A 9,618-nucleotide genomic window follows, 5' to 3' on the forward strand; every position below is an offset into this window, starting at 1 on the left:
TTGATGGCCTTGCTTTTTCAACTCGGTGCGGGCGAGTCTTAGCCGTTATTTGGCGATAGCGGCGCTTAGCCTTAGTCCCAGTTCGGACGCGGTCGAACTACCGGTCGTGATGGTAGAAAATGCGGCCTCGTAGTTTGACCGGGGCCGAACTTTACGTGGCCCGAATCTTAATTCGAGTTGGGAGAACTTACTTGAATGGCGAGGGTGCCTATCCTGCGTTCCGATTTGTTGGAGGTCGGGATTTGCTTTCACAGATGAAGGCGTTTGGCCTGAGTCTCGGTTCAACTGTGGTTGAACTTTGCTAAAGTTGAGGACGAAGGCGTCCATCTTTGCAGTTCGAGCGAGGTCGAGCTCGTTTGATTTAATGGCGAAGGCACATAGTCCGAGTCTTGGTTCAACCGTGGTTGGACTTTGTTAAATTTGGTGGCGAAGGCACATAGCTTGAGTCTCGGTTCAACCGTAGTTGAACTTTTTGGTGAAGGCACGTAGCCTGAGTCCTGGTTCAACTGTAGTTGAACTTTTTTGGCGAAGGCGCATAGCCTGTCTTGGTTCAACTGTAGTTGAATTTTTTGGCGAAGGCGCATAGCCTGTCTTGGTTCAACCGTAGTTGAACTTTTTGGCGAAGGCGCATAGCCTGTCTTGGTTCAACCGTAGTTGAACTTTTTGGTGAAGGCACGTAGCCTGAGTCCCGGTTCAACCGTAGTTGAACTTGTTGGTGAAGGCGCATAGCCTGTGTTGGTTCAACTGTAGTTGAATTTTTTGGCGAAGGCGCATAGCCTGTCTTGGTTCAACCGTAGTTGAACTTTTTGGTGAAGGCACGTAGCCTGAGTCCCGGTTCAACCGTAGTTGAACTTGTTGGTGAAGGCGCATAGCCTGTCTTGGTTCAACTGTAGTTGAACTTGTTGGTGAAGGCGCATAGCCTGAGTCCCAGTTCAACTGTTGTTGAACTTTGTCGATTTTGATGACGAAGGTACATAACCTGAGTCCCAGTTCTACTGTTGTTGAATTTGGTTGATTTTGATGGGGAAGGCGCGTAGCCTAAGTCCCATATTGTGGGTATTGAGTGCTGAAACTCGTTTTGGATTCGAGACCTTGAGCGGCTTATCCGTTGTCTTCCCAACCAGGGTATATAGGCTGTCCTGAGGCGACTCTCGGCTCGAGATATCTCCGTGTCGGTTTCTGACCGGAGCTCGTGTGCCTTACAGAGACTTTCCCTTAGGATGGGAGGGGGCCCTTTCTTCTTATTTGCACTATCTGAGATTGGAGAGAGAGAGAGAGAGGACTTAGATCTTGATTTGAGATGTTCGAGTTCCCCTTCGAGTTTGGCGCTTCTTTCGTTTTGGTCCAGGGAAGAACTACGCAATTTTGCTAAGAAATTCCCACAGACGGCGCCAAATTGTTTGGCTCAAAAGTTAACAATATACTTTGTAAGCTAGAAAACAATCAAAAGTAGGAAAAAGGTAAATCGTAATCAAATATAATAATCCTAGAGATGCAAAGATGATGATATTGTAGCAGATCTAGTATTGCAAAGAGACAATATGAACTCAATAAGATACGTTCGTTTGAAGTAGAGATAGAGGGAGAAAGCCAGAAAAATGAGAGAGTTCTATTAGATCAGATGCCCGCTTTTACAATGTGAAGGTCTCCTTTATATAATAGGAGACCTTCCTCGAAAGAATCAAAAAGTTACAAAGATAGGTAACGTCTCCCTAGTGAAGACACTGAGTCCTAAACGATGTCGCTTTTGCCCCCACGGCCGAGTCGTACCCGCTACGTTGGTAGGCATACATTCATTGGGCCTACCCGCTGGCGTAGAGATGCTGAGGGTCATATTTGATCCTATACAATCTTAGAAAACGATATTATATTATCATAAGTAGTCGGAAATTCAATATCGATACTGAACACTAGTGAAAAACTAAATAATAAAAAAAGCGTGGTACATATTGTGATGGAAACCCTATAAAGATTACATAGCTGGAACACAAGGGTCGAGGCTAAGATTGTGAGCCTCTATACTACTACAAGTTGATAGGCCATAAATAGTTTATGGTATTTTTCTCTTTACAACTGGATCCTCTTGTTTGGTTACCACTTTCTTGGAGTAACACTTTGATTTGTTTACTTCAATGACATAGGAATTTGTAATTTAAGGATATAATGTCTGCAATTCCGTGTAATTTATTGATGCTTCTTTTTGTTTTTCTAAACGGGGGTGAGGACGACACCAATGGACATCTCATTCTTAGCTGGCTATATTTATGGTTTCCTATGTTTTTAGCTGCTATTTTCATTGATAATTCCAAATTAGTTTACAAGAGCAAGTGTAATCCCACGAGTGGGGTCTAGAGAGGTAGTATGTACGCAGACCTTATCCCTACCTTCAAGAAGGCAGAAAGGTTATTTCCGAAAGACCCTCAGCTTAGGAGAGATAATAGTAAATTTGTGTACAAGAGCCTTAGGATATTGTAAATCTTCTTTAAGAGCTAGTTGGAGTTGTATGACATGAGCGTAGGCCTTGCAAAAAGCAGGTGATTTTTTATATATACAGTAGTTTGCAAGCTATTGAAATTCAATTTTTCTTATTATGCAATAGCTAACTATGAACGTCCTTCTATACCGGTTCTGGATATACATAGTTGTTACTTACAATTGGAAAAATGATATGCAATTCTTTGGAATCCTCAGTCCTTTTATCGTGTTCGGATAAGGTTATGGCAATAGAACAACTATCTAGTGAATATATAGTCACTAATGAACTTTTTTTTTTCATTTAACATATGTGGACTCTATATTGCCTACACATGAAAATATTGCAAATATTGTGAGGATTAGAATGAAATGGGATTGTTGAAATCGGGAGAGGGGAGAGGGGAGATCTGTCGCTTATTCTGAAGAAGCAATTTTCATTTATTTTGGAAGAATACAACTTGAAAGAACACTAACAAGGAAAAAGAAAAAGAATAAGAACAAAAAAGAAAAAGAAAAACAGACGTTGCACAACCATCTCTAGCTGAATCTAATCCGCTGCAAGCACCATGTAACCTGCAAAATGGAAGCAATTGCTAAGACAACTAAAAAATGATTCCAATGCAAGTGATAAGGCTTGTACTTAGAACTTTTTATTGCTCTATATTTCCGCAAAGGGATGTTTCTTTTTTTCTTTTTTTGGTTGGAGGTGGGAAGGCCCTTCCCGGGACCCCACGCATAGCCAGAGCTTAGTACACCGGGTTGCCCTCTCTGGTTGGAGGTGGGAAGGGGTGCGGCGGAGGGACAAGGACAAGAGATGGAAATTCAATGCAATGGCTTTGCACAATGAGCAATCCCCTGGCGATTTAACCATTTCTTACCTTATGTTGTGAGTAAAGGAGATATTATTGTTTTTCAATGTTTAACAGCACCAGTAACTACATTGCACAGCTGCTCTAATTTTATTTGAAGAACAAAAAAGATGATCATGAACTCAGGTGTTAATTGACTAGTGAAATTTTGGAGAAGCCTTACTAAATCAAGTAGCTCTGGAATTATCATCTTTTGTGGTTATCCTAATAAACATCCCTTACATGCTATTCCGATTCTAATTTCCATTCGCTAACCAGTTGACAATCTATCAGAGCACCTCTGAAAGCCATAGGAGCAAAATGCAAGGATAGTATATATCCAATATCACACTGGTAAACTTAATTCTCAAATGAGTTCCCAATCTTCAGACTTACCAAAAGCCAACAAGGATTACACAAGCTCTAGGACAAGGGCTGAGGCACCTCCTCCTCCATTGCAAACACCAGCAGCTCCATATTTGCCATTTTTCTGTCTCAATACCTGAAACATCACATTGGGAAAATGGATGTGAAACAAACATCAAAAGGATGATAAATTTTCAACCACCATGAATAGAAGACAAGATCATATTAAGAACTGCAAGAAACAATCAATTTTACTAAAAACCCAAAAATTTATGACAAGAACCTAAAGTGAAAGTTAGGGGATTCCAGTTCATAGGTAATTATTTATGGTTTGCAGAATAGAGGACAAAAAATTTAAGAGAGCAGGGGAATGGCTATGTTCTTAACATAACATTTATAATCTTATTCCAACAATAGTTATGTATTGCAGTAGTAACACATACCCCAAGAAGTGTAACCAATATACGAGCTCCACTGCATCCAAGAGGGTGACCCAAAGATACAGCTCCACCATGTACATTAACTTTTTCCTGAGTGAACAAACCAAAATATTACTTCAGTGTCCGGATCATTCAATGCTTGTTCCCATACTAAATAAAGTACCGTAAACCAAATAACTTATGCCTTTATGTGTCTTATCCTTGTTCCATTTTTACATAAAAGCATATACTCCAAATTAGTTTTCTAAAAATAAATAGATCCCATCTGAAAAACTCGAGGTTGAAGAGAGTAACAAATATTGAATCTCAAATAATACAGCCTATAGGAGAGATAGTAAACTTACTGGATTAAGACCAAGCAGCTTTTGATTTGCAAGAGATACCACCTGCAAGCAGATCTGTTAAGGAAGGTGCTCGCACAAATAAAGCATGCTAGTTTAGAAGAACTAGTTAAGAGTGCATACAGCAAAAGCTTCATTAATTTCATAGAAGTCAATTTGAGAAGCCTCTAAGCTAGCACTTTTGATAGCTTTTGGAATTGCTAGAGCAGGTGCAGTTGTGAATAATTCAGGTGCCTGCAAGATTTAATTTAAATTTGAACATCAAGAGTGCAAGTCTATCCACCAGAACAGGAGACAAAAAGATATATTATCCATTAATACTAGTATTTTATTTGGAGGGTAGCCTTAAATCTTTACTCAAAGATAAAGTACCTGAGCAGCGTCAGCATAGCCACTGATCTTTCCAATTACATTTAGTCCAAGTTTTATTGCCTTCTCTCCACTTACTAAGACCAATGCAGCAGCTCCATCACTGAAAACGAAAGATTTCACTTGCCATTAATTTTAAAGAAAGGAAGACCAAGAATCTTTTGAAGCTCTGTAGCTAGTTCTTAAACAATGTTTTTAAGGCAGCGTAGTAGATGACCAGAATAACTTCACTCCCTCTATGGATGCGAAGTGTAATATATTCACTTTTCAAAAGGAACCAGAAATGTAAAGATACTGTTACTGTAATTAGGTGATCTTTATCAGCTATATTTTGCAATGCAGTACTTTCAGAGAGGTCGATAGTGCAAGTAACTTTTAGAGTAATTAAAATGTATTGGAGAAGTAGGAGATGCATTTGTTTGTTAGGTTAACTAACAGTTTTTGTTAAACATGTGAAAACTAGCAGAACAAAATTAAGTCCACAAACCTTATGCTAGAAGCGTTACCAGCAGTCACAGTACCATCTTTTTCCTTAAAACTTGGTCGGAGTTTTCTCAATTTTGCACCATCAAACTGCAAGACGGAAACAAAATTATATGCGTGACAAAGGCAGGAGACGACAGGCACTATAAATGCACGTGACTATATCATGAACATCTTTTAAGTGCCAAAAAAGTAAATTCACATATCTGATCCTTTTAGTGCCCCGAAGGCACAAAGATGGGGTACTATGTAACTATTCCTAATATTCTTTTACCCCGCTAAAAAAGAAATTACAGTGATTTCAATGCTGCACTTAATATTCATTTCTAGCTATTCTACTTCTCTTCTCATCCAAGTAGGTCTGAGGTTCAGTAAATTAAGTATCAAGGAGGACTTGAAGAGAAGATGTGAAGAACAAGGCATGTATGTCATATTGTTTTGCTCCGAGTGACTAAAAGCCAACTCAATGTACTCACCTTTCCTAGACCGTCATCCTTATCAACAATAATGGATGGTTTTCCTCTTCCTCCGGGCACCTCAACCTGCAAATTGTCAGGATTCGTCAGAACATGACAAACAAACTGTGAGTAACATGCATTTTTTGAGTATGGAGCAATATTTAGAGACCAAGAGCAAGTCATATTACCGGCACAATCTCCCATGCAAAAGCACCAGCTTCCTGAGCAGCAATGCCACGTTCAAAACTTTGAACTGCATAGTCATCCTGCATATATAAGTGAGACATAAGTACTGGACTCCTTCAGAATATAAAAAGATTTTCAGCAAATTTACAAAGCAGATGGCTGATATCAAAGAAAAAACAGAATGATACTTTACTTTCGTTTCAAATATGAGGAGTGTGGTAAGATAGATAATCTAAAGGGTTCAACTTCATATTAAAAAATAAAAAGAGAAATTAGGGAAGTGGGGGACAGCATGTATCGGAACCTTTAATTGATTCTAACAAAAGCTTCTTCAAATGGTGGAATCAATGATTAATCAAAACAAAACAAAAGGAAATATAACAAGGAATTGGCATATAAGTAAAAATCAGATAAACCAAGAGCAGTCTGCAGACAAAGCTATACGTCAGAGTTAAAATCAGAGCCGACCTTGAAGCACATCAAGTAAAAACAAAGACGTGTGAAAAAGACAAACCTGCTCCTCTCTTGTGATTTTATGATTTTCAGCACATATTTCTGCGCAAACTCCCATACCACAATCCTTATATACGTCAGTCAAACCATCTTTAAGCATTCCGTCAACAAGACTATCATGTCCAAGACGAGATCCCTTCCTGCAATCATGGCAATGAAGGGTATTGATAACACAGAATTGAAGTACCATAACTAATCAGAATTTCTTCAAAGACAAAAATACAAGTGACCAGCCGCAACATGTCTACCATGTTCCAAACAATACATAACCATATAAAACTCGGAAGGGAGAGAGGTTAAAAATTTGGCTGACAAAGAACAGATCATAAACTGCTTTAGGTGGAAGCATGAAAAATAAGAAGTGAGGAAAGCTGGTCAAGAGCAATACAAGCTGGTTTTGCAATTGTTAGGCTTATTAAGATTTGGGGACATGTGTACATTGTTGAATCACAACACGGGTAGGTATGAAGTTGTAGTCATCACTATGAGATGTGCCTAAGGAATGAGGGAAAAAATAGGGAAAGGGCATCATTCTTTGTAAAGTCCGTCATTCGGAAAAAAGTTTCAACTGTATCACTATCCTTCTTTGCTTAGGGGAGACTAGGGGCTTCACAGCTCAAACAAAATGTAGTAGCACAATGATTCAACTCTTGAAGAACACAAACCTTGCTTCTGCGATGTATTTCGGAACATTGGACATGCTTTCCATTCCACCAGCCACAACAACATCATTGATGCCCAACTGGATACTTTGAGCTGCAAGCATAGTTGCTGCAAAGCCATAAGAATTATATCTTGTCAGAAACAAATACAACCTCTTTCACTCACATAACAGTTGTAAAAGGGGGAAGAGGTCTCTAGGAAATCAATATAACAGGAAGGTGCATACCTTTCAACCCAGATGCACAGACTTTGTTCACAGTTGTACAAACTACTGTATTGGGTATTCCTGCACCTAATGCTGCTTGCCTAGCAGGAGCCTGCCCCAGGTTTGCACTGAGGACATTCCCAAAGAATACTTCTTCTACTAGTGATGGATCAACATTAGCTTTCTTAAGAGCACCTAAAGTTCAAAGAATAGAGAGATTAATTGAAACTCAATGAAATTGCAATTGCCAGTGATCGGGGTTTTTCACAAATGAAATAACAGTGTAAAATAGCTAGAGTCCTACCCTCAATGGCTATTGATCCAAGTTTGGTCGCTGACAGCGACGAAAGAGAACCAAGGAAGCCCCCCATTGGAGTACGGGCAACACCAACAATGCAAACATCTGTTCACATTAAAGCACAAAAAATGAGCAATTATCAGAGCGAACAGTTTGGAATTTTTTTTTGCATGACATAGCAAACCAAATCTAAATAAGCATAGATCCAGCTATCTTCTGCACCAATTCATCAGATAAAAGGATGAAAGACATCAAACATAATGAAATTACTGTTTTTGATAGTGGAGACTTTTATCAATCAATCATCTAGGCCTCTATACCAAATAAGTTGGAATCAACTGTTTGAGTCCTCTGTACTGGGAACTCCAGTAGAGAAGTTATGGTTTTGGAAAGGCGATTAAGATGTGCTACCAGTATTGGACTCCACATACTACATAAAATAAAAGTAGTAAGAGCATTCCGTTGTAAAGGTTTTAACTAGCAATTTTAGTTTTTTCCCGTTTTAAATAACTTTTTTCCGCACCGTCCTACCTATTTAAAGTCTGTTTTGAGTAACTGAATACAAGTAAACCTTGAAATGTGGATTTGAAGCTTCCCCGTTTCATGTATATACAACTTACAATACAAAATAAAGACTTGCTGAATGAAATCCACATATAGGAGCAAAAACTAAAGTCAGACAAACCTATTTCTCATGGTAAGACAGACTTATAGCAATTATCACAGTTTCAGTTTATTAGGAACATTGAAAACAATGAGATAGATAAAATATTTTTTCCTGTTTATCTACAGAAGACAATATCCTCCAAATAGAAATCAAATGATTGTTTCCTAAACACTGTGTACAGTAAGTCAGTTTTTCTAATTTTAAATTTTACGCAAAAAATAAAATAAAATAAAATAAAATAAAATAAAACACAAGTGAAGAAAGTGCTAAGTTCTTGCTTAAGCATAAAAGAGTTGATCTTTGCATGCGAATTGCTTTGGGACCAAAGAACAGCCCTGCTCCTAACACGAGTTCACCATGAAAATCGTTTTTGCAGAGATCTCATACTGCAATCACATCATCGCTAAATCGATTTGCTATTTTTTACATTAGAACAATATATACATATTCTACATGAGGTGCTAAGATAACAAATGTGTTACCTCTAGGCTTGATGGAGTCTGCTGCAGCTGGAGCCATTGTGAATATGTATAAAGATGGATGTCTGTTTCATTAAAAACCAATCAAAAATTATTGTTTCAAATCATAGCATAGGCATGCACGAATCGTAGCACAAGCATGAATTGTATGACCCCAAAAATTGTAGAAATTTCAGATTATTATATCAAATCATAGCATAAGCATGAGCAACTATCCTTGGCATCTAAAATTTCGTAGATTAATGGGGACAGTCAAGTCATTTCAACGTAAAAGGAAAAATAGCTGATACTGTTTGGGGTGAGCTCAAGTAGCTAGGAAACGAAGAGAAAGAAAAGGATTGTGAAATTTGCCTTAAAGCATTTTTTTTTTCTTTTTTCTATTTCCTTTACTGAGCAGCATATTAAACAACACTAAAAACAAACAGCAATTATGACGTAATTAGATCTAGAAAATGCTCAAATGATCCACTTAAAACTGTAAATCTATAGTTGCTTCAACTGATTCGATCGCAGATCTAAACTAGAAAATAAATAAAAACTCAAAATTCAATCAAAAAATAAAGCATGATAGCATGAATTTGCATGGAATACGTATGAATTTGGACAGTAAAATTCGAAACACAGGAGAAAATAGAGATGCAAATTGTTGTTCGTAGGGGGTGATTAGCAAAGTGAATTTACCTCTGAGCGTCTATGGAGGAAAGCACAAAGACAGAGAGCAAGAGAAACTACAATAGGAAGGTCCAACAGAAACTGCGGATATATATAGATGGCGAGTAGGGGCAGGAGTAGTCGGGGGGGGGGGGGGGTACAGGGAGGCAGGGTGG

General features: G+C 38.4%; 1 protein-coding gene across 1 annotated transcript; it reads right to left on the bottom strand.

The window, feature by feature from the left end:
• LOC109228626 (acetyl-CoA acetyltransferase, cytosolic 1) lies at positions 2,815-9,600 on the bottom strand. The gene is made up of 15 exons (XM_019393783.1): positions 9,473-9,600; positions 8,795-8,856; positions 7,652-7,750; positions 7,369-7,542; positions 7,145-7,250; positions 6,481-6,619; positions 5,969-6,046; positions 5,799-5,864; positions 5,327-5,412; positions 4,843-4,942; positions 4,594-4,704; positions 4,474-4,515; positions 4,133-4,219; positions 3,720-3,825; positions 2,815-3,048 (listed from the first exon to the last, which is right to left on the bottom strand). The coding sequence occupies exons 2-14, from the start codon at positions 8,829-8,831 to the stop codon at positions 3,736-3,738; spliced, it is 1,215 nt and encodes a 404-aa protein (XP_019249328.1). The 5' UTR covers positions 8,832-8,856; positions 9,473-9,600; the 3' UTR covers positions 2,815-3,048; positions 3,720-3,735.

The sequence above is a fragment of the Nicotiana attenuata genome, chromosome 7 (genome assembly GCF_001879085.1).
Source record: "Nicotiana attenuata strain UT chromosome 7, NIATTr2, whole genome shotgun sequence".
NCBI lineage: Eukaryota > Viridiplantae > Streptophyta > Magnoliopsida > Solanales > Solanaceae > Nicotiana > Nicotiana attenuata.

Bases quoted from the DNA above. Each gene is read 5' to 3' on its own strand.
- LOC109228626 (XM_019393783.1), bottom strand. From the start codon at position 8,831: ATGGCTCCAGCTGCAGCAGACTCCATCAAGCCTAGAG. The intron at 7,543-7,651 runs GTAGGACTCTAG...TTTGAACTTTAG, and splicing joins TGGATCAATAGCCATTGAGG to GTGCTCTTAAGAAAGCTAAT. The intron at 4,705-4,842 runs GTACTTTATCTT...TAAATCTTGCAG, and splicing joins GCTATGCTGACGCTGCTCAG to GCACCTGAATTATTCACAAC.